At 32.5% G+C, this 25,418-nt stretch overlaps 2 protein-coding genes across 2 annotated transcripts; one reads left to right on the top strand and one right to left on the bottom strand.

Annotated features, from left to right (window-relative positions):
* The first annotated feature begins 8,198 nt into the window (after positions 1 to 8,198).
* Positions 8,199 to 24,315, top strand: LOC130446618 (protein Fer3-like). The gene is made up of 4 exons (XM_056782985.1): positions 8,199 to 8,311; positions 14,360 to 14,495; positions 17,535 to 17,725; positions 20,264 to 24,315. The coding sequence occupies exons 1-4, from the start codon at positions 8,264 to 8,266 to the stop codon at positions 20,429 to 20,431; spliced, it is 543 nt and encodes a 180-aa protein (XP_056638963.1). The 5' UTR covers positions 8,199 to 8,263; the 3' UTR covers positions 20,432 to 24,315.
* LOC130446878 (tigger transposable element-derived protein 6-like) lies at positions 21,878 to 22,917 on the bottom strand. The gene is made up of 2 exons (XM_056783384.1): positions 22,626 to 22,917; positions 21,878 to 22,002 (listed from the first exon to the last, which is right to left on the bottom strand). Exons 1-2 carry the CDS (start codon positions 22,915 to 22,917, stop codon positions 21,878 to 21,880), a joined length of 417 nt encoding a protein of 138 aa, XP_056639362.1.
* Positions 24,316 to 25,418: the final 1,103 nt, after the last annotated feature.

Genomic DNA, 25,418 nt, shown 5'->3' with positions numbered 1-25,418 from the left:
TTATCTAATTATATAATATAACTTTATATTGAATTTTCTATATTAATTAAATGTCTAATTTTCCAAACTTCAGATTATTCTTTTTACTTAATTTTGTGCCTTACAAATTGACAATCATTGTCTTAGTGATTTTATTTTGACAATGGTGGGTCCCTAAAGTTGTTAAATTAAGAGCGTGATAGCATGTAATAGGATCAAAAAGGGCTAATCCCCTTTCTATACAAAACAAAACAAGAAACCGATTCCATATGTCCGCAATATTATAATTTTAGGGACAGCATTTCAAGAGGGGACACAAAATTACGAAGGGTGTATTACGTATTATGATTGATTGGTAAATAATATTAAGCCACATTCTCTAAAGACCTACCGAAGATATTTTCGAGATAAGTTCCATTCGAATTTATTTGTCTGTTGTTGAACGAATGTCCAAATGTCAATTTTAAAATTGACTGCTCTACTAGCTAATTTCTTCGTAGTACTGGAGATTCATTTCTGAACGAAAATATAACGAAATGACCAATTGGCCAAGAGCCGGTTTTTTTTTGTAAAAAACGTAAGGGAACAGGTATTTTTTTAATTTTGTTCAGGGGTGGCCCCTGAATGTTAATCCATGTAGGCGTCATGGGGGGACTTCACTTCACACACCATTTTGAAAAACACGTTTTATTAAATATCTGGCGAACCGCGCTTCGTACGACAAAAATTGTGAAGATCATTATTGTAAATAATAATATTTGCCATCTTTTTTATCTGATTTTTTTTTTGTATAACGCATAGGATTTTAATTATAGCGCTCCAAACTTTATTCAATACGGTTTTGCTAAATATTTAATTAATGGTCAATGGTAAATAAAAAATGGTGGTAACTGAATTGTAGAGCATAAAATTTTCTATAAATTTCATTGGAAACTGTAGACAGAGAAAATAAAGTGCAGACGATAATACACAGTATTTTACAAAATTTGTAACAATTGAAACGGTTTAGCGATTTTTCGAAAAACTCAGATTCACGTTTAATTTAAAAAAATAAAAAATTCAAATTGAATACCAACCTTCATATTATATAAAATAGCATAATACAAGCATAACGTTAATTCATAATAATAATAATAATAATAATAATAATAATAATATTAAGAAAAACAATAACAATTCTTATGATGTAGCGTAACTAAATATTTAGCAAAAACCATATTGAAGTTTGGAGCGCTAAAATTAAAAACCTAAGCGTTATACAAAAAAAAAGTTTCAAATAAAAAAGATGGCAAATATTATCTACATTAATGATATTTAATAAAACGTAAAGCCCCCCCATGACGCCCACTTGGATTTACATTCAGGGGACACCCCTGAACATATTAAAAAAAATACCTGTTCCCGTACGTTTTTTTCAGAACCTACTTTTTTGGTTGAGGCTCTTGGACTATAACCTCAATATTAAACTTCTCTCACTGTTTTGCCCGTTTATATATCATAAGATGGTCAAGGTTGATGAAGGGACTCTAGGTTTAACACGCAGAGTGCCATAATGAAAATACAAATATTGATGTCTTTTTGGGCAAAGTTTTTTTTTATTCTATTACTTCATTTTTAGTGAAATAATAATAAAAATATTGAATACAGTGAAATATTCAAGTTATTTTCTAAAATATCGGCCTTTTTCGTCGTCGGATTGCATTGATCCTCCACGGCCTTAAGCGACTGATATGGTTTATAAGTCGTGGAGGGGAAAGTCAACCGACGCGCATTCTTGTCGATTTCTGTGTTTACGTTTCTTGCCAGCGATTGCAGTTTAGGATTTGTACTAACTCTATATTAACGTGATTTGGATTCTGTATTGTATTCAAAATGGGAAGTTACAAGGAAGAGCAGAAGAAGTTGAAAAAATTATGGGAAGATGTTTTGTCAGCTAGTGAAGACGATATTTTGCCCGATGTGAGTGAATATGAACCATGGATAGTGAATTATCTAGTTCAGAAGATGCCGAAAGCTTAAGGAAGAAATTAGACTTTCCGTTTCACCGAAAGTTGCAGTTCAAGTGTTCCAAGTACTTCAGCAAAGCGTGTAGTTTTTCCAGAAGTATCCAGTTCCGCTTCTAGTTCTCAATCACTTCCACCGCCAGCTGACACTGGCAATGTAGATGATATTATAGAAGAAGTTATACGAAAAATTCTCAACTACATTGAAGAAAACCAAGACGAAGGAGAAGTTCCGACAAATATTATTTGGTCGCCTGTTACAGGAGAAAACTTTGTTATGCTTATTACGAGTTTTATGAGAAAACGCCGCATGATTTTTACAAAATGATGTGTACTAACGAACTATTTGATTTCTTTGTGGAACAAACTAATTTATACGCCGAACAACAGAAGCTTCAAGCGGCAAAATAAAGAGGTGGTATTCATTATTGGAATGAAACAAGTCATGAAGAAATGGAAAAATTTCTTAGGTGTATTATGCTAATGGGTTTGGTTCGAATGCCTTCCACAACCTCTTATTGGTCAAGTAATAAGATTTATACTAATTTCCTAAAAACTATCATGCTGTTATTGAATACATGGCATTTTACAAATAACGAAAATTTTCCAGAAGGTAACAGATTGTACAAAATAACTCCACACGTAACAAAGCTTCCAGAATACTTTCAAGCTTCAATTGTTCCAGGCGAATTTATATGTATAGATGAAACCTTAGTATCTTTCAAAGGCAGGTTGAAATTTAAGCAATTTATTTCCAACAAGCGCCATAAATTTGGAATAAAACTTTTCAAGCTATGTTTGGAAAATGGGTTTATGATCATTCCATCCAAGAACAAACTGTGCCTTCTAACGTCGTTAACTTACTAAATCAAGGTAGAACAATTGTTTTTGATAACTACTATACATTAGTAGAGCTAGCCAAGGCATTACTCAAAAAAAAACCTACTTATTGGGTATTGTAAGGAATAACAGAAAGAACAACTTAAAAATTGTTACTCTGAAAAATGTTAAACGAGGAGAACACATTGCTGAAGAAAGTAATAACGGAATTTTTTTAGAAAAATGGAAAGACAAAAGAGACGTTCTTAAGCTAAATACAAAATTTGTTCCCGAAATAGTTACCCCAAAGAAAATATCAGGAGAAACAACAAAACAAAAAAGTGTTATTGAGTACAATAAACATAAGGCTTAAATTGATTTGTCCGACCGAATGAAATCCTACAATCCATCATTGCGCCGCGGAGTTAAGTGGTACTGAAAATTAGCTATAGAGTTGGTTGTTGGGTCAGCATTAGTTAATGCCTACGCCTTACATCAGCAAGTTACTCAAAACAAAATTTTCATTACTGAGGACAATTTATCAACATGTCTTATCACATGTGAAGAAATCCCCCAATATGAAGAAGAACAGGTGCCTGGCCACATCCTGGAAGACTGCGAAAAGAAAAGATCATTTAGCGGATGTTATGCTAAAAGTCGTCAAGTCGCAAAAAATAGAATACCAAAAACTAAATTTCGCTGTAATATATGCCAAAATAACTTGTATTTCAAATGTTTCTTCGATTTTCACGTTGCATATTCTAAATAAGCTAGGTTGAACTATATTTGACATACCGCTTTAGTTGAGCTTACTAAATATACCAGAAGGTTGTGGTGACCACGCCAAGTGCCCTTACATTTACAAATACATAATACGGGTATATTTTCATTCAAATTTTTCCTTCGACCATTTCCAAGAACAATTTCTTCGATAAAAAAATAATTATTCGACACCTGACTACCCGAAGCCTGGTCCAGGGAAATTCCAAGTTGCCTACTTCTGGGAATTCCAAATTACCTCTCTTTTGTAACCTTCTCAATATCCTAACAGTATGCTATTAACTTGATCCTCTCCGATAAACCTGGTACACGTTTTAGAAAAAAACCAACAGAATCAAAGAAACCCGGGCGAGATTTTTTTGATCGAAGAGTTCACTCTTTTTTGGGACAGCGAAGCGAGCAGATCTTTACGCCTAGATCTCAGCATAGCTAAGCTGTTTCTAGAGATTCGGCACACGCGACCTCGTTTAATATTACTTTTTGTGTATATTTTCGTTTATATTGGTATATAGTAAATTTACGTAGTTGCCGAACTTTGATTATTGTGCTACCTTTTCACCATCCTCGACCTTGAGCGCTCATAAGGTGTCACGCTAATAATTCGGTAAAATAGATATTGAAGAGGTACGATTTAGGAGCTAGTACGTTATAGGTAACTTTCCCTACAATAAAATAAGAAAAAACTATGAAAAGCATTACATTAACAAGTTCATGTCAGTGTATCATTATACCTCAGCACATAACAAATATGACCTGTCATCATCTGTTTTCCCAAAAACTGTGAATAAACACCCCTTTGTTCCGATTACTCAATTTTTTTCATCAAAATATGGAATTTTCTAAACGAATCAATCAAATTCTTAATCGCATTGTTAACGTAATGCCACTGTTACCACCGATATTTCGTATTTTAACACCCCTGTGTTTGCGATTTGCTTTGGACAAGGGCGTATTAGCCAAATATTAAATTTACCACCCCCTAACAATTTTGCGCTATATATGAACACGTGCGCGACTCTTAATATAACTATAACGAGAGGGATGATACTTACATATTGAATCAGTGATATATTTTAAATTCACTCATAAATATCTTGAAATATTCTTACACGAAAATTTTATATTCAAAATGTTCGATTTCGAAAATAAAAAACTTCTTGTTCAGAAACCTCTATCCCGGGCAATAAGTATTCTTGCTAGCAATACGTTAAGTTGGAATTTTTGGAATAGTTAGTGATATTCATACTGAACGCACTGTTTACACTACCACTACACTGACAATTACACTGTCAAAGGCGCGTTTAGATATCGTCTACAAAGACTAACTTACCTGTTTTATACTAATTGCATTTTTAATTAACTTTTTACACAGTTATAACTCAATAGAAAATATAGTCTGTCAAAATAATTTTTAAAATAGAATTTAAAGTATCATTGTTTTGAACACTTCTATTTTTCGCGGGCTTTGGATGACGTCAATTTCCATGTCTAGTATTTGTTTACTTCAAGTTACTTTAGATACATTTTAGGTTATGATCTCGATGAAAGTCATGGACAAAGTGGAGAGTGCTTTCATATAACAAATTTCAGTCATAGTCGTAAATTGTATGTCAAAAGAATAATCAGAATCTAAAAACACTTTGGGAACACAAAAATAAACAGGATTTTTCGTTCAAACACAACCAACACCATGTTTGGATTTAGACAAGTGTCATTTGACGTCACGACCAATGATGATACGTTTATAAAATTTGAAAATTTCGGACATTATTTTAAGATTTTAATGGCCATTTTATAAAAGTGAGAAAAAATTCCCTACTCTCATAATAAATGGTTTATGAAAAAAAATGACTTCAAATCAATCGACCATAGGATCAATGGGATCACATTCCGGTTGGTTTAATTAATTTTTCCTTATAATGTCCAAAGTTTCTTTTGTTTTAACACATCTACAACTATAAAGGAATTAAAGGCGAACTCGCTAGTACGCTAGTAATAGTAGAAAATGCACTGAAGAAATGCACTAAAAAATATAGTAATAAATAAAAGTAGGGGAACAAGATACTGAAATAAAACATAAGCAAAAAGAAAGTGGGTGGTTAGTCGGGAAGTTTTTTAGAAGGTAGAAGGTGGCATATCGTTTTTGGGAATAATTAATATTAGAATAGGTACTTGCATGGTTTGAGAGAAAAATAGTTTTAGATAGTTTATATACAACTTTTGTTATAACTTTTTTTAATTCTTTGATCAATATGTATAGACAAAAATTATTGAAAATTCAAAAGTTTTATAGGTAGTTTAAACATTTCAGTAAGGCCGCCATATTGCGGTTATAGTTATAGTTATAGAATAAACTTTGAATATATGATACAAACATCCACAATTCGGTGCGGATCTTTCAAAACATCCACAACGCGATGGGAACGACCACCGTTTTTCAAGATAAAAATAGTGAAACAAATCTCAGAATTACTAGAAAGAAATCTGACAGTCTAATAGCCATATAGTCTTTTTTCGGCTTCAGATTCTGTATATATTTGAATAAAATAATAATTCCCTAATATCACAACCATTTAATTAATTGATAATTTAGTAATTAAAACACGAAACTGCAAATACTTTTTTAAACTTAACATAATTAATTCGGTATTTTAGTCTATCGTTCCAAGAGCAGGGTACTTGTATAGTTTGAGAAAAAAATAGTTTTGGATAGCTTATATACAACTTTTATAATAATTTTTTCAATTCTTTGATCAATATTTGTAGAGAAAAAAATAATTGGAAATTCAAAAATTTTGTAGGTAGTTTAAACATTTCAGTAAGGCCGCCTTATTGCGTGAAGTCATAGGTATAAAACAAACATTGAACATATGATACAAAGTAAATACGACAGTTATTGTCTCGGTTATTCTAAAATGAGCGTTATTATTAAACTTTGATTAATTTATATTTATATATTTATATAATTTATATTATATATATATATATATATATATATATATATATATATAAATCGTGTTTTGAACCAGGATGTAAAAATACCACGACTAAATCACCTGATAGTTTTTATATTCGAATATACAACAAAAATAGTTTGAAAACGTTGGTCGTTTTGACGATCCTGCGAGATGTAATTATTTTTGTTGTCAGGGTCATTTCAATGTGAGTAAGGCTCTATTATTATGCTTTCAATTTTTAACGTTATTATGTTATAATATCAGAACTTAACCAAAGTTTAATCACTTTATTCTTATATATAGAAACATGTTTTATTTATACGCAACTAATAAATAAAAACTGTATTATAACAGCACACGCTACGTTGCTGACAACGATAACCTCGTGCATCATCAAGCAGATAACTGCTCAATGTTTTTATTAAACATATAACGTCACAACTGAAAACCAATGAGAAGCGTTTTCTTATGTAGTTAAAAATTATAAATTTTTGCGATTTTCAAGTAAATATTTAGATATTATTTTTTCACTTTTAATTAAATAACTTAATTATTTCATATGAAGAATTTATGAAATAAACAAAAAAAATAAATTCTTTTTAAAAAATGCAACTAGCCTATTTGGAGAAAATTATGGATATATATTTGAATTGGAACGAAGATTTTTCCAGCTAGATTATGAGTGGAATTGTGGCAATTTTAACACCAAAGAGTACTAACTCGAATATACTCCGAGCTTTCGAAAAATGTTTTTTAAATGATATTAAAAATTTATTACATAGCAATTCTCAACTAATTGATGTAATTTTTATTATTGTTGTAATTTCATAAATATTCTACTTGAGTTTAATTTCAGTCCTAGACGATGAATACATAAGTATTAGAGAGCTCGGAATATACTAGAGTTGGTACACTTTGGTGTCAAGTTTTACCATAATCCAATGGGTCTCTTTTCTATGAATATCGGCTTAAAATATCATGTAAAAATGGACGTTTAGATATACTTCGATCTTATATTAATAAATAGATCACCTACACCATGAATATAAAATAATAATAAAATATAAATCTGTTTTAACACGAAAAATTTATTTTTCTCACTTATTACATCTCAAAAATTTTTAAACAGTAAAGAAAAATCTTTCAGACTGGAAATGAGATCGCTCTTATATTAGTGGCATTAATTTCCTCTGCAGTAATTTTATTTTTATGCCAAGAATTACTTTTTGATTTGATTATTGCTAGAAGCGTATTTTTCAGTTTTTTTTTAACTACAATTTATTATATGGTTGTGCCAGCACAGTTTCTGGTCGAATATCATATACCTAAGAATACACAGTACAAATTTTAAAAATCTGTATTCCGTTCTTAGTTCATAAATTACCGAATCGTTTACCATAGATACAAAGTTGAAACAAAAGTCAATACTCTAGTATGAAGCAAAACTATCCTCTAACTCCATATAAGTAACGTCCATATTCCCTAATCACATCTGGCAACATATTCAAATCGTACTATTGGTTGCTCTCGCAATAAAACCACCCCTTCGAATTATTTCTGACCAATAAGAAAATATATCACCCTTAAATATGAATGAACAAAGATGAGATTTAATATTTTCTATATGTGGTGTAAGGGATTAGTCTGTAAACAAGCCTGATCAGTTATACATTGTGTTCGAATAAATTTTTTATCAGTGGGCTTGGATATTTCTTCTTGTTTGTAATGAAAATGTCATTTCCTAATGATCGAGGTCCGTGGGACACAAGTAATGTAAGTTTATAAATAATTTATTTAATATGTATACAGGATGTCCCACGACGAGTTAAAACTATCTGTATATGGCAAAATACTTATAGTGAAATCATGAAAATTTCTGTGGTTGGGTTTTCGGATACGATCTTTTTAACTAAAATATTTTCAAAGATGACCGACTTCCGGTTCTAACGGAAGTCGACTGTTATTTCAAACAAAACACCCTGTATATTAATATATTTTTGAAATCTACGTAAAATTTTAGTATACTTTGTCTAAAAAGTTTTTTCGCATAGGTACTTCTTGAGTATTAATTTTTTTGTAAAAAAATTACCGTTGCAGACCCTTATAAATTATTTTCTTATGAGGATACCCTTAAAGATATGAGCTTGCCTTCTGGTGGAAAGGTCTCTGTTTTCTTTGCCGGTTCTCTCTTTTCAGTCCATTATTTTGATTTTTTTGATGATTCCGGGTGTGAAGTGATGGACCCACGTTTCATCTATGGTTATGAAACTGTTGTAAAAATCCGGCTTTATTTTTTTGAAACATTGTGTGTACTTCCTAATACAATAGGTATTTTTCAAGCAACTACCGCCATCTCTAGGTCAGGCCATGTACTTTTGGGACCATCCTCATATTTGAGAGGGTCTTCTTTGGATAATTTTTAACCATATGTAATATTTCAATTTATTCTAGCCTAACGTTAATGGTAGACGATCTATAAATTGCGACTTCAAGTTTTTGAATTATTTCGTTCATCCATTCTATTTAGATCTTTTCATTAATTAACTTTTTCATTTAATTGCCAGTGATTTGATGTTGCTCTATGGGCAATAGTAGATATCAGATAGCTAGTCGATTTCGACATGCGAAAAAAAGTGGATGAATTTAATTATCGTAGATATATAGAGTGCCTCATGAATAATCTTAGCTTGTAGTGTTCACTTTGTTTATTAAATATCTAATGATACAAAAAGAAATCCTTAATAATCCAAGTATAGTCCACTATATTCTATGGTTTCAACTCGACTTCAGCAAGCCTAAGTAAAACCATTCTTTGGCATTATATGCGAAAAATTCTCGCACTGCATTTTAAATATCTCTTTCAAGAATGAATCTGAATAAATAGTAATCTGACGGTGCAAGGTACGGACTAAATGCTGGGTGTGGTGCAATTGTGGATTTAAAGATTTTCCGCCTGTAGGCTATTCATCTTTAGCCGTCTCTACTGATCTCTGCAACTCAATACATTGGTTCATAATTATTTGAATTATATTTTCTATAAATTTTCATTTTCATAATTTGAGAAACTGAATCAAAATAGATGGTAAATAGTTATTCACTCTTTTCAAGTAAGAAAAGCTTGTCTCACCCGAACAATTTGTTATACAGAGCATAATGAGGTGCTCTGTGAAAGTTTTGATAAATCCTGTTTTCACAGGAACAAAGACAGTCTATTTATTTCTATAAATATTCCAAAGCTTGTCTTCCCCGTGTGAACAATATTATGTAAATCAAAATAAAAAAAAATTGGACAAAATTTTCCACTTTTCGTACTAAGCCTGCTACTAAATCCTTCGATCCCATGTGACTTAGCATTGTTGTACGATAACCCTCTTTCGGTTAAATGAATCTGGATATTTCTCCGATAAAACTTAATATATTAGCATTATCTATCCATTATATACCTCGGCGATTATAGCTCGATCACCTGGAAAGTACGTTAAACCTTCATAATTCCACCAGACACACAACTAGACTTTCCGTTTGAACCAATCTCACTTTGCGATGGGCTCTGGTAATTGTATTTGTCTAACCTCTGATTTTCCACGTTCGGGTTGTTTAAATGAATCCATTTTTCATTACAAATAACAATGCGTCCAACCAAACAATCTTTTGGTTCGATAATTGCCAAAAGTTGGTACTAGGTTTGTTTTGTATTTCTTTCCTTGTAACCTCAATATCCCACATGAATGGTCTTCAGCATCAAATCTCTAATATTAAAATGATTAAATCAACGTTCGCTCATTAACTGTCTTTACCTTCAATTTCACATATTTTCCTTACTGGTATGGTTTCGTTAAACATTTGTTGCTTAACATCATACGAATTTCACTCTATACTATTATTACAAAACCGTAGGTACTGCATTGTCTTCTTCTTCGTACATTAAGACTTAGTTCTGTGTTTGCATCAATGGTTGCCTTGCTGCAGTTGGGATGATGAAGACCAGCTTTCATACCATCTTGTAGGTGGTTGTCCTGGGGGTCGGGATGTATTCGGTTTTTATTCCTTTGCAATCTTTGCCAAAAAGATTGCAAAGAGAATGGTTAAAAGAAAGTGAAGCAATAATTGAGGAGTAGAAGTAACAAAGAGGTCAAGTGCCAAAATTGCTAAAAAGAGATATAAAAAAAATACTTTTCATACCATAATACCAGACGTTTTATTTCCAAATACTAAACTAATCTATTATTCACCTTACGGCTAAACAGGATACAACACAAACAACGGAAAACAACGGAAAAAATTACAATTTCAAAATAATTGTTCAAAAAAGTAAAACATTTAGGAAATGGGCTAAGTGCCAATACATTATTTCCTTCAATTACTGTAAAACTGTTTGTGATTATGATCATGTAGATACGGAATCATGGATCTTAAGTGCTTTTTCTTGCTATTACCAATCTTATTTATGTTTGGAAGCTGGTTAATTGAGATATTTTTTACATCTTAGATTCAGCAGTGAACAAATAGCCAGGTTTTTGGGAATCAACTTTCATTCGTACAACTTTGCTAATATGCACTTGTTTGAAATTTAACATCATGTCGGCTGCCGCTTGTTCATCAAAAAATTTTTCCTGTGACATATCTAGTATTTCAAATTGGCCTGTGTGTGTACTTGACAGTATTACATTGTGTAAGTCCTTAGGTACCATCGGAGCGCACTTACGCTTTATTTTCTCTATAAATGCGCGAAATCCCTATCGCACTAAAGAAAATTGTTACCACTGACAATGTATCGATGTTCAATAGTGTCAAACAGCCCACAACCAAAAACACATAAATAAACACAATCTGTTTTTATTTTGGGCAGTACAGTTATCGCTCCACACAACAACATTCCTTTGTACCCAACTGCCAGGAAGGGTTATGTTTTTAACGCGTATCTTGTATGTATGTATGTATGTAATATTCTTTGTTGCCTTGTATCTCAAGAACCGCTAAACGGATTTTCACATTTGAGGTATCGTTAGATTCGTTTCATTTGCCCAAGTGTTCTTAGATAGGAAACATTTAAAAAAAACCAAAATGGCGGATTTTGGACGCCATGTGGTGAGGTAAAAAAAATTTTTTTACCACCAAGCATATCGAATTGGGTATCAAAATGAAGGATTTTAAACACTGATTGTAAATATGTATATAACTTGCAGTTTTAATATTAAATGGAACGATAAATAATAGACGAAATATCTATGGTGCCATATTTAAGTCTCCGAAATGTATATTTTCGGCTTCAACAATATAAAGAAAATGAAGCTATATTTGGCGGAGTTAATGTTTTACTTTTTGGAGATCTTATACAGTTGCCTCCAGTGTGTAAAGTTTCTGGGAGATCTTATTGCTCTCGTCAGCCAGAAAGGTTATCTGCTGAAATTAATCTTTGGGATTTATTCAGTTTTTGTGAGCTGCCCCAAAATATGAAGCAAGCTGGAGATACAACTTTTGTGGACATATTAAACAGGCTTCGCGTTGGAGAACTTACAATGCAGCTGTTATCTATCATAGAAAACCGCAGAGTACCGTTGATAGGGCTATTTGACGATGGAGAAGCTGTCAGAATTTTCCCAACAACTAGACTGGTTGATGCATATAACGCGACAATGACAGAAAAGTTAGAAAAGCTCACAAAAATATACACCGTTAGTACTGTAGACATCTCATTGGATCCTAAAACATATGGTCAAAAACGTGGTAAAGGCAAGATCGAGCGACGAATGCTTCCCTTAATTTTATGCTGGGCAGTGACGGTGCATAAATTACAGGTCACAACTTTAGACCGAGCAGTTATAGATTTAAGTAGAAACATATTTGCAAAAGGTCAAGCTTACGTTGCTTTGAGCAGAGTGAAGACTCTCTTCGGACTTGCTATTAGTTCTCTTGACCCTAACAAATTGCTTAATCAACCACATGACATAAACTCATTCAAGGAATTATCCGGTTACGTAATCTTAACTAAAAAGACATAAATAAAATAATAATTAAGAAAAATCAAAAAACCCGCCTGCATGGATAACTACAATTAAAAATCAACTGAAAAGACTGAAACAAGATGAAAATTCAATGATAAGGTATTTTAAAAAAATTATGATTAGGTACTTTAAGCTAGAAACATAAATTGAAACAGTACCTAACCAATGTACCTGCATATTGTACACTTAGAAATATCAGCACGGTAGTTTTTTCACTTTTTTGCAACATTATAAACAGAATAGCAGTCGGAGGCATGAAATTGAATGCTATAACAAATTATTATCTCTTTGTGCATTTTCATCTTGTTTCAGTCTTTTCAGTTGATTTTTAATTGTAGTTATCCATGCAGGCGGGTTTTTTTTTCTAATTATTATTTTATTCCTGTAATGCCCATATTCAGGACGTGTAATAAGCAAGATGCAATCTCGTTACCACCACGTTCTGTCATTCCTTCATGCCAGCAACACATGACATAATGTTTGTTATCCCTAAAGTTGATTCCTAAGTTATAGCATGAAAGCTGGCTCATGTAGAACATGTCAGATTGCGTTAAATTAGGTACGAACATGACTTGTTGTAAATCCTCAGAATCATGAGCATGGAGCTGCTTCTGCATTTCGATGGTACAGCTCTAACTACACGTTTGCTGCACAACTTTTTCACCCTGTGCTTTTTTTTCGCAATCCAACAAATCACATTTTCGACAGGTGTCCCTTCGAGGCGCTCTAAATGAAACATTTGGAAAATCTTTTTCTAATACTTTGTGGATATTTCTGCAAAAACACTTTATAATGGCTGTGTAAATTTTCCAGGGGCTGTACGAGTTCTCATATCTTTAAAAACTACTTAGCTGCTTTTTTCTTTTTTATAATAGTTTCCAAATGCATTTTCGTCAAATTAAATTTCTTCATAAAAGTATAATCATGGCTTCTTCTCTTTACGCCATTTGACTGTATTAAGTAAGGACGTCAACATTGTACTCGTAGTATTTTTCAAAAAGAGCCAATCTTTTTGCGTAGTTCAACGATTTGCAGTTCAATTTGCATTTACATGTTACCTGGAAGAAAAAAAAACATTTTAAAAATCATCATTATCACCTTTCTACGTGATAGTCGGAGGGTTGTTTATGAATAACGTATAGGGATAATTTATTTTTGTTCCATCCGTCATGTAGACGCTTCCAGGTTACAAACAAAATCAATCACTTGTAGGTTCGGCCATTTTTTTTCTGCTATATATTTTCTCTGTTTATAGGATTGTCCTGCATTTTTTCGTTGTCGTTGTTCATCACTTAATTTCCCCATTCCTCGTTTTCGATGTTCCGGATTCATTTTGAATAATTCTTCACAATATTCCACAGCAGCGTGGCACTAAACGTATTCTGGCAGTTCACACCTCTGTTGCGAAAATAACCGATTACTTTCAGACAGCGCCGTTTATCTTGCTTGATTTCTTATGGAATTTGTAGTCCTGGCATTTGACTTAGTCCTTTTCGTTATTTCTACTCCTCAATGGCCAATCCTAACAACCAATTTATTTGTATCAAGTAGTGTCGTTTCTCAATTTTGTTCAATAGGGAATTGAAAGACCTTTTTGCATTTAAAATTTGCATTGAAACTGTTATTAATTACTTATAGACGGTGGAAGTTTTAATTATTCAAAAAGTATAGTTTCATAAATAAAAATGACCTGTTTAGACGTATCAGACAAATACGTAGCCATTGATAAATAAACTAGCAACAATCTGCTATTAAAACAAAAAAATACCATTTTTGTTGATAAAACTGAATGAAATTTGCATTGTTTCTATTTTAGGGTCCAGATTATCCAGGATATCCCGCCGATATAAATGGATACCCAGGAATATGGGATCCACATCACTGCCTTTCAGCTCCAAACAGTGCATTAAGTGGATATCCAGATATTTTGACAGCATTTAATTCTGATTTAGGTTTGTAACAGTTTGTAGATCATTTGAAATGATACACACTATACATAATTAAATACTGAAATTTCACGAAAATCTGTGGCGGTATTATATTACAGATTATAGCGAGAAATTATAGTCCTACTTGGAACTAAGGGCGTTTGGTTTAAACAGGGTACCAGATGTGAACTGAGCCCTTTTTGTACCCCATTCGTTTTATTTCAGGAAAATGAAATTTCAAAGCAAAAATCATAAAGGAAAATAACTTCTTTGCAAATAAACAAAAGAAAAAAAAAACATTTTAATTCCAAAGTATCTTTATAAATAATTAAGGTAGTTAGATTCGTCTGAACTAGAGTCATCATTTGATTAAATTATGAAGGGTTTTAAAAAGGATGATACCACATACTCATCTTCTTCTGTTCCGGCGAGCCACATTTGATTGTTCAAAGTTTTTGTTCTAATTTCGTTACCAAAAGCTCTCGGAGTAAATCATTGTTCAGTTTTATCGTATAAAGTGAAAAAATACTTCTAATATTGAAATCAAGTTACTGCTATCAATAAAAGGTCCCTATAACTCAATATACTCAATAACTCAATATATAATAATTAGCTTTAACTGAGTTACTCCTAGCTATTAACAATATCTTATATTCTAAGTACGTATGTACAATTACATATTAAACACGAAAAATAATATATAGTACAAGAAATGATCATTTACTAGTAAAACTTGTAAAAACAGATTGGGTTGGATTGAAATACCGAGTTGTAGGAAAGTATGAAACAATTTTAAAGCTGAAACTTTCTCAATTTCATCCAAAAATCACTTTAACATTGTTGAAAACCCCTGTATATAAATAATGGGCAATTTGGAAAATTTTATTTTTATCGTTTCCATATTTTCCACCATTTTCTTGTGCCAAAACATATGATTTCAATAATACTATAATATACAGGGTTTTCCAATTGAAAGTAAATATTAGATTCGAGCTTACGTCCACCCTGTATACAAAAATTGAAAATATTAACAATTTAATCCATATATTTCGTATTACTTCGTATTACGAAACTTTGTTGGGTAAAATATTTTTTTTCTATAACGTAAGTGTACATCCTGTATAACGAAATATTTTAAAGTGACTGACAATTTATGATAAATAAGTACGTTTTCACTTAATTAATTGGAGAATTATTAAGACCATTTGTTTACTTAAAAATATTATTATACTATGGGTGGTCAAAAAATAAAAACTTTGTTATTTTATTTTCCTACAGAATCCACAATATTGAATATTTGTAACAAAAAGCGTATGGAAAATAGATTTTTTACTAAAAACAAGATATAATAATGAAGTTTAGCTTCTAACATCGTAAAAATAACAAATTCAATGATAATCGAGGGAGTAAAGTGGATTTTGGTCGAGCTATAAGCTCATGCTAGGCCCTTCGAAGGACGAGCTCTTTCGTCGTATGCAGGGATACCTATGCATAAAGGACGTTCTCAATTTGTTTTTTTTTTTTTATACAACACGCTAAATAGTTAAAAAATTTTAGTTGGAGAATGAAAAAGAAAAAGAAATTGATTTTTACCATCACACAAACCAACAGAAAGTAGTAAAACTTAAACAATTTTGCAGAACCGTGCCCTGATTAACGTTAGTCCTAATATTCACTTTACTAACGAAAATTTGAAATTTTATGGAAAAAATACGTTGTACAAATTTTTATAGCAGTATTGAACATAACCTCACTTATACTTGCTGGTTATAGACCGTAAAATTACGTCGATTGTTACTTCGGTGGAAAAAGTGGTTAATCACGTACAAGGACTAACCGTAAAACGATTCTGTAGTTCTAAAAGACTTTGTTAAGTCCTAATGGATGTTTTAGTACTTTAATTAGGGGAGACTAATAGGAGTCGCAGTCAAAAATAATTGAAATGATTGTTTATTATACTTAAAAACGTAAAAATTTTGATCTGCGGTTCAAAGAGAGGAACTTGATGGAAAACAACAAATAGGAAATTTATATATATAAGTTATGAAAAAAATGTAGGATGTGCCTTGATAAAAAACTGTTTTACTCCAATTTACAGGTACTAATATAACCGTTTTTCGTCCTTGGTGGATAAATAATTATTATATTCCGTTATTATGTACAAACGAATTCAATGAAGTATTTTTTTGTTAGAATCGTCCTTTTACTAACAATTTTTTCAAATACTTTTTTTAAGAAGTAGTAGGTGAGTTTTTATCAATATCTACACGTTATTTAGCTACGTATGTACATTAATTAAACTTAAAAAATAATATCCAGAAAATGGAGAAGTATCTCTTGGTGTAACCTTTGTAACATCACCAGCAGTTATAGACTTATCAATGATCCTGATATTGATTCAATATGTACCTACTCATCTTGGTAGAAACGTTTACAAACAATCAACTGGTAAATTGAAACTCTGCATACTTCTTCTTCTTCTTCTTATTCATTTCTAAGATCTCATGATCTGTTAGTTTTACAGGTTCCTCTGTATCAGTTCCTGGGAGGTGAACTGCCAGCTGTCCATCCATCTCTCAGGTGGTCGTCCGGGTTTTCTTTTTCCTATTGGTTTTATTTGGTATCTTTTTCTTTGTCTCCCCCACCTTACGATGTCTTGCACTCCACATTGTTCTCTGATATCAGTGTTCCTGAATAGATTTACTCTTGTTTTTCCCACTATAGTACCGAGCATGCTTTTCGTTTTATTGGTTTCCTCTCTGGTTTCTTTCCGTATGATCCTAATCTTGTTATCCTTTTGCATTTATTCGTTCGCCCTTATTATCTGCCTTGAACAGCCCGATATGGCAGTCGCTTTGTTGATCTGGCTTGTTAGGTCCTTCACTGGTGAAGGACCTACATACTTAATAATATATATATAAAAGCGAAAATAATGCAAGATAACGCAAATCAAGCTAATTTATGTAGAGCAAAAAGCAATGAAATTGATGTAAAATTTATAAAACATTTTTGAGAGAAATAATAATTTAGATATCGCACATTTAAAGACTTCATAATTTTTAGTATGGCAAAGACAGCAATGCGGTGGTTTAGTCCCTAATCGTTTAGGGCGAAACGGTTCTTCAAATGGTACACAACAACCAAAGAAGACTCGAAGAAGAGTTGCAACGATCGCTCAAAGAAGAGCCGCCAATATCAGGGAACGAAGAAGAATGTTTAATTTGAATGAAGCATTTGACAAACTACGTAGAAAGGTTTGTAGCTTCATAAAAATTTATAAATTGTTCCATGATAACACTCATTAGAAATATAGGTCTACAAATATCCTTCAAATTAGGTACCTTCTTAAGACATATTCGAGGAATTTATTGATGAACTTGAGGAAAGTATAATCATTATGGGAAATCTGCAATTTGAACAATCTGTATTTCCTTCTTGGTTGCATTAAAATGAAATGAGAAAAATAGATGCTATTAAATTTTATTGTTAACTTACAGAGCTGAAATTTTTTACAGTTTTTATAGTCATACTCTACACACTTTTTGCTCCTCTCCAGAAGCTTTTGGATGACATTTTCGTAAAAATCGAGACCACAAGTTCCAGTGTTTTCCAACATAATTTGTTCAACGTTTCCATCGTAAGCCTAGCTGTATGCGGTCTGGTATTGTCTTGCAACATCGCTCGGTTTTGATCTGTAGACAGGTTTCGCCGTATTTCTTAGGAGGTTACTATAATCACTCCACTTATGTCCCAATAAATGGTACACAACAACTTCCCGCTGACAGTGCAACCTTCCCTTTAACTGGCGCGCCTTCGTCTTTCGTCGACCAAATATAGTAGAACGTGATGAATATTCTTCTTCTTCTTCTTCTTCTATCTTTTCTATAAGCAATTCTGCCTGTTTCTTTCTTTTGTTGTGCTTTTAAACTATATTATCGCTCCATCTTTTCGCTACTTACTCGATCTCTCAGTGTGTTCCCCGTGATTCTTCCCAGTATTCTCTATCATCTCAACTGTTTTCAGCATTCTTTCTGTTTTGGACGTGTCCGGTCGCGTTTCTGCTGTATATGTCATTATGGATCTTATAACAACTTTATAAATTCTAGTCTTAATTTCCGTTTTAATATGTTTGTTTCTCCATATTGTATTATTGAGACATCCTGCTGCTCTATTGGCTTTCTGTATTTGTTATTTTACTTCCGATTCTACATCTCCTTGATAGTGTGATGCCTAAGTAGTTAGTTTCCATAATCTGTTCAATGCTGGTACCGTTAATTTCTTTCTTATATTTTACATCGGCTGGTGGTGAATATTCGATGCAATAAATTTTCTTCTTCCTCTTCATATCGTTGCAGAAGACGTGTACATACTTCCCAACGTGTGAATTTTTGCTCAAAATTCAGAAGCCTTGGCACCCATCTGGCTAAAATTTTGCAGTAACAGAAGCCGTTCGTTAATTATTTGCTCAATAAGCAACACCATTCACTCACTTGAGTCTTGAGGAGGCACCTATCACATAATTGCCTATTTTTTGATAAATTTCCACGGGCTTTACATTATCTTTGACCATAAAACGAATAATGATGCATTGCGCAGCCGGATAGTCACAGCCAATGAGAGGCCTTTCCCAATATCGGCCATATTGTTCTTCTGGCCAATTAATTCAATGCGGGAATTTGAATCTTTTCGTTTTAAGATTGTTACGAACGAAACTTTGAGAAGCGAATGTGATATAAAACTATTGAAAATTAATTCAGCATATGGTAAATTGAGCTTGGTTGAAAGTTATTTCAATAAAAACAATTCTCAAATTAATGTAAATTCAATAATATTAAATAGATTATAAAACTTTTTGCCATGTAAAGAATGTATATTATAAATATCTGCTAATTTTTTTTACAATCATGTTGAATTTTCAGTGGTAGATAGATTCTCAGTCGGCACTGCATCTTTGAATAACACATAGATATTTGTATCTCAACTAACAATCAAGTGGTTGGGCTTTTGCACGTAGCAACTTTTTTTAAAATGATTCGAGCATATTCTCGTTATTCAAACAATAAATATTTGATCAATATTAAATCAACCACTAAGAAAATATAGGATAAATATGTAAACACTTACCGTGTTGGAGGTACAGTTGTCATTCTCCACAAACTTTATTCCATTCTTTCATTAATTTAATCTATGGAAACTAATATCTTTACCTCTACAATTGGTATTGTTATTTGTACATGATGGTACCGAAGAAGAAGGCATTTTATTTCCAATAACTATTCTATACAATCAATGTAAATAAATATAAATCAGTCAGCTGGTGACTGCGCAGTAGAGGTCGTAAATTGGTCTTCCGCAAGAACACACCCATGATGTAAAGACTACAAGGGCTCATTTTCGACTCGTTCTGTGCATCTCTCAAGAGCCAAATTGGCGCGTAGTTTTGGGAGCGAATTTTCATTGCTGCATAGTCTTTACATCATGAACACACCTTGTAGTATTCACATCATGGATATAAGTACACTAAAAAGCGAGATTACGCGGTCCCGGCTATTCTGTACGCCTCATATAACAGTCCATTATAAAATCCATTGCAGCCTCTTGTACAACACTACATTTTTCACGCGTTTTCCATTAATTCCGATTTATATTTGAACCACCCTTCTTCTTTCAGTTTTGAAACTAGTTTCATCGAAAATTAATAATTATCAGAAATCTACGAAAACTATTTTTTTTATATCACCCTGTACGTTCTTATTTCCTAATTTAATTATAATATTATCGATAACTTGCAGGTACCAACATTTGCTTACGAAAAACGTCTGTCTCGTATCGAAACACTCAGACTTGCTATCACTTACATAAGTTTTATGGCGGAACTTCTCCATGGGCATCCTCAAGATCATAAAAATTCAGACATTTACCCACCGAGGGAATACATTCCATACGGCTTGATAAATTAAAATTATACACCTGTAATTACTATAACTTATTGTATGCTTGCGCAATAATTGTTTCAATGTTATATTCCGTAAAATCTATTGATAATATGAATTAAATCTCATCAAAGTTGGATAACTTATATTAGACAATAGATTGAAAACTATAGTTTTTCACTTTCCATTATGTAGCTGAGGTAAAAATTGAAATAGTTACTATTATTTTTATATTATTTTTCTTGATCTAATATCGAAGCCAGCAATTGAAATGATTGTCTAATTTTATCCCTCGTTACGATTGATACAATTTACAGAAAAGCCAAAATACTTTTTTATTGCTAATATTTGAAACTACATCAACAAGTTAATTTAACTTGTTTACATATTAATTTAGCTTCCAATCTCGAGATGGCAGTCGACATAGAAATCCCTGTATTGAAAAGTCGGGAGATGAGCGGTCGTTCCAAGATTGGTTGGCCTCGAGCTAAGAAATTAATAGCGGCTCCAATAGGACCTAACCTAATATAACCTAGTGAACCGGTTCTCCAGCGATATGGCCGAATAACGCAACTGCAGCTATACCCACCTTATAAAAATCCTCCTTGTCCTACTGAAGAATATCTCTCTCTCTCTCTCTCTCTCTCTCTCTATACGAGAAGCGTGCGAAACAATGATATGTTTAAATGATCAACCAATGGAACCACTGAATATATTTTAGGTTCGTTCCAACCCATCAAAAAACCATCCTCGGTACGGTAACGATTCTGCGCAATAGAGATTACGTGTTCCAACCGACTTAGGTATCGATTGTGAACCGTTTCCGGGACGGTCTTTTCGATATTTGGTTAATAGCACGTTGTTACAGGAATAATTATATACGGACAGTTAAATCGAGAAGGAATGTCCTATTAAAGTGCCGACGATATATATTTTCTCTCTCGTTTACGTTGCACATGCTCGAGAATGCGCAAAACCGAGCTGGAGCTTCGGAGGATCGAAAAACGTTAAAACTCTTTCTTTCTTAGTCGGAATAGCTTCCATTTATAGAAACTGTTCATATAAAAATATTACAGATACAGTGAAACCTAGTTAATTGGGATCTCAAGGGACCAAGACATATGTACCAATTATTGAGGGTTTCCAATGATCCAGTTTTCCAATTAAGCAGGTTTAAACTTATAGTTGTCTTATTTACAGAGGCCCCCGCTTACAGAGGTCGAAATGTGCCGTTATTGCATTTTTAGAGGTGAAAATGTTAATAAAAATGCGTATTTTTGGTGTTATGAATTTAGTATAGGTATAAATGTACATACAGTTGATGACTTGAAGTAATCGGTTATGTTTGTTTGTACTTGATTGCTAGTTGCTGAAACCTATTTCTTGATAGGATAAATTTGATCAAAAATATTAGAATTATCAATATTTGTCATTTCGAAACACTTGTGTAAAGTTTCTAAAGCTTCCATTACCTCACGATTTGAAATTTTCACTGGAGTCTCTTAACAGTCTTCTGCTTCTTCTTCTTCTTCTTCTTTCTTCTTCTTCTGTGTCTAAAGAAGAATACATAGCAACTATGTCATCATCATTGAGCTCCTCTGAAATGAGTACATTATCATCCAAAAAAACGAAATCCTGAAAAGTCGCCTGCTGCTCATTTAAGTCATTCCTACATGTGGTAAATATTCTATCCCATTTTGGAAACGTTGCACAGATCTCCAACTCTTCTTGTGGGCTCTCAGGTTCAGATACATTCGTCACTTTGAATCCAGCTTTTTTGAAGTAATGACTAATTATGGTTTTGTTAACAGAAAACCAAGCTTTTCTTGCAAATCTCATGGCTGGAGGATGTTGATTTTTTCCTCTTCTATAGATTTAAGAACATACCGAACAACTTCCTTCCTATAGTAAACCTTAAAGTTGTTAAAAATACCCAGATCCATGGGCTGCAATTTACTTGTGGTATTGGCAGGTAAGTACAATAATGTAACATAGTCTAATTTGGGCATATTGTGGTGAGCTGTGCAGTTGTCGACAAATGTCGACAATGATTTTTCGTTTTTGGGCCCTCATATCAGAAGTCATCCCGGCCTTATTATTACTTTGATAATTAATAGGCAACGTGGGCTCTTAGATTTTCCAATTAAAAGAAGTAACAGTTTTTGAGTTCCAGACATATTCACACTTACAAGTAGAGTGACCCGAACTTTACTCAATTTACCACCATGGCAAGGCTGACCTTTGAACGTAATTGTTTTATCCGGTAGACACTTGTAGAATAAGCACGCTTCATCGGCGTTGAATATATCATCGGGGGAATAATCGTGCAATAAAGCTGGAACGTTTTTAATCCACTTATTACATTCTTTATTGTCCACAGAACTGCTCTCGCCACAAACATTTTTGATTCCGATATCGTTTCTTTTCTTAAATCCTTCCAACCACCCATTACTGCCAGAAAAATTATCAATATGGAGCTTACTTGCACATTCTTGAGCTTTCTCTTTAATCATTGGTCCGCTTATTGGAATGTTATTATTCCTTACCTGATGTATCCTTGTACAGAGACACTTTTCAACTTCAGGATACTCTGCTGCTCGTATCCGTTTGAGTTTTCCTTTTCCATCAATACACTGAGACCGAATTTTCTCGTTGTTAATAATAATTAATACACAGAGTTAACTTTGGTATATTATTTTCCCTACACAGTTCATCGCGCGACTTTCCACAATCATAATCTGATAAAATTTGTAATTTTTCAGATGTTGTTAACGTTTTATATTTATGTTTGTACTTTTGTACACTTTTATTCCCTTGTTCTTAGGTCAAAATCTGAGATAGTAATGACAAACAAAGCAATCGCGAAAGACGACGCAAAAATCAAAATGTGTTAAAACCTGATTAATTTGTTTCACTTATACAGGTAATTGTGTGCTACAGAGTCTTAATTATAGAGATAAACATCGAAAAAGTCTTAGAACTCAGATCTCATTTAACAAAGTTGAAAAAGGGCCATTAACAGTGGTAATTTAATGAAAAAGAATCGGAACCTCATTGCAACTCTCAATAATAGAGGTTTCTCACAATTATCCAGGTCCCACTTAACCAGGTTTCACTGTATGTAATTTCTATATTGAAAAGTTCTGCCAATTTTAGAAAGAAACAGCCTCTGGTCTAAGGTCTGTTTCACTATGCGGGAATTGGTGAAAGGAGATAAAGGAGTAGAGAAATATAGCGATTGAAGGAGTACGATACAAGAAATTGAAACGAAACTTTCTTTGTACCTCATTCTAATCATATGTGTACGAGTAATACTCCTGTATGGACAGTTCTTATGGGAAAAAACGTCTCTACGTTACGGTGCCGACAGTATTCATTTTCTCTCTCGTTCGAGACACTTTATCTATACTGCGCATGCTTGAAAATTCTCTAAAATATCAGCAGTGAGAAAATAATAACTAACTGAAGGAGGAGGAGATTCTAATATTGGAACACTAATTTTATTGAAAACGCAGTCCAGTATTACTTTGTCTATGATAGAGGACATATATGCTTAAGACATATATTCAAATTATAGAAGTTATATGAAGGAATTAACATTTATAGACATACATAAACAAATATGGTCTGTTTTGTTTACATATGCAAAAGTAGGCAACTCGTAATGATCTTCTAAATAATAAACCAAAATATTGAATAATGGACTATCAATTATTATAATATAACATAATAATTACAAAATTTAATTTACCTTACGAAATATGTACCTTACAAATTACCAAAGATGTGGATTTCATGTCAAAAACAATTTTTTGAAATGAAGGATAGAAATAAGTTATGTGTAGATATATATCATTCAATGCTTTATTTGTTGAAATATATTCAATGAGTCTTCCTTACATTGTACCTAGTTATATAATTATATTTAAGATATGAATATTAAAGTATGTTCATAAATAAATTGTTTCATTTTACGTACTTTCAAAATATAACCTCTTTAGCTGCTTCTTCGGAGACAATATATACAGGGTGTTTCGGAATAGCACTCCAATCTCTCGGGAAATGATTCTATAGGTAAATATAAGGAAAAAAGTTGGTATAACAAAACAAAAACGCTTCGTAAGCGAGTTATAGTGAATGATAGATTTCGCCCGGATCCACCAATAATAGGAAGCCATATTGAATGTCTAGGGTCTGAAATTGTCAACAATTGAAAATATAGCTTAAAGTGAAAATATTATTACAATTCATAAAATAGAAACAAATAATTTTCTTAATATTATCCAGAACGTAACACTTGCCTACATCTTTTTTGTTTCGATTTTCATTCAGTAAAATAAAAATATTTTCAACTTGCATTTACTTTTTATTGAGGTTGTACACATCATTCTTTTCAGAATTAAATTGTATGTAAGTTTTATTTGAAAGTTTAGTGCGTTTATTAGACATTTAACGAAACTATTTTACTCCAAACGTAAAAAAGTGTATTTTGGAGTTGTTTTTTGTATTTTACGTCAGTTAACGTAACGTCAATTTTTCAGGTCAAAAAACCTTGTAGAACAAACAAATTTGCATGACAATTTCAGACCCGAGACATTCAATCAGCGTTTTGGAACTTTTTCCCTTATATTTACCCATAGAATCATTTACCGAGAGATTGGAGTGGTATTCCGAAGCACCCTGTATATATAAACAGTGTCTCTCGAAAATAAGGACGTCGGTGTTGCACATTTGGTTTCCAGCCTGTATAAATTTTGATAAACTTTACTGGTGTTTTATGAGAAATTTATTTAAAAAAAAAATGAAAAATACTAATATTAAGAAACGAGACTCATCCCATTTCTTAATATTATCAACTCTTTCCCTTACTACTACATAAGGAAATCGTTGTGTTGAAGGAATATCAATATCCTCATAACTATCCAATACGTATCCAATACACAAAATCCATGATAACAAAATAATTGTAAATAATTAAATTCACTTATTGATTGGTAAATAAAGTACCAACGTT

This window comes from Diorhabda sublineata, chromosome 7 (assembly GCF_026230105.1).
Source record: "Diorhabda sublineata isolate icDioSubl1.1 chromosome 7, icDioSubl1.1, whole genome shotgun sequence".
Taxonomy (NCBI): domain Eukaryota; kingdom Metazoa; phylum Arthropoda; class Insecta; order Coleoptera; family Chrysomelidae; genus Diorhabda; species Diorhabda sublineata.
Note: the sequence above shows the minus strand (reverse complement) of the source record. Positions and strands in the feature narration are given on the sequence as shown.

Excerpts from the sequence above, each read along its gene's own strand:
- LOC130446618 (XM_056782985.1), top strand. The coding sequence starts at position 8,264 with ATGAAAATGTCATTTCCTAATGATCGAGGTCCGTGGGACACAAGTAAT. Across the intron at positions 14,496-17,534 it reads AGCATTTAATTCTGATTTAG|TATGGCAAAGACAGCAATGC; the intron begins GTTTGTAACAGT and ends CATAATTTTTAG. Across the intron at positions 17,726-20,263 it reads TTGACAAACTACGTAGAAAG|GTACCAACATTTGCTTACGA; the intron begins GTTTGTAGCTTC and ends GATAACTTGCAG.
- LOC130446878 (XM_056783384.1), bottom strand. The coding sequence starts at position 22,917 with ATGATTAAAGAGAAAGCTCAAGAATGTGCAAGTAAGCTCCATATTGAT. Across the intron at positions 22,003-22,625 it reads AGGTCAGCCTTGCCATGGTG|AGGAGCTCAATGATGATGAC; the intron begins GTAAATTGAGTA and ends TACTCATTTCAG.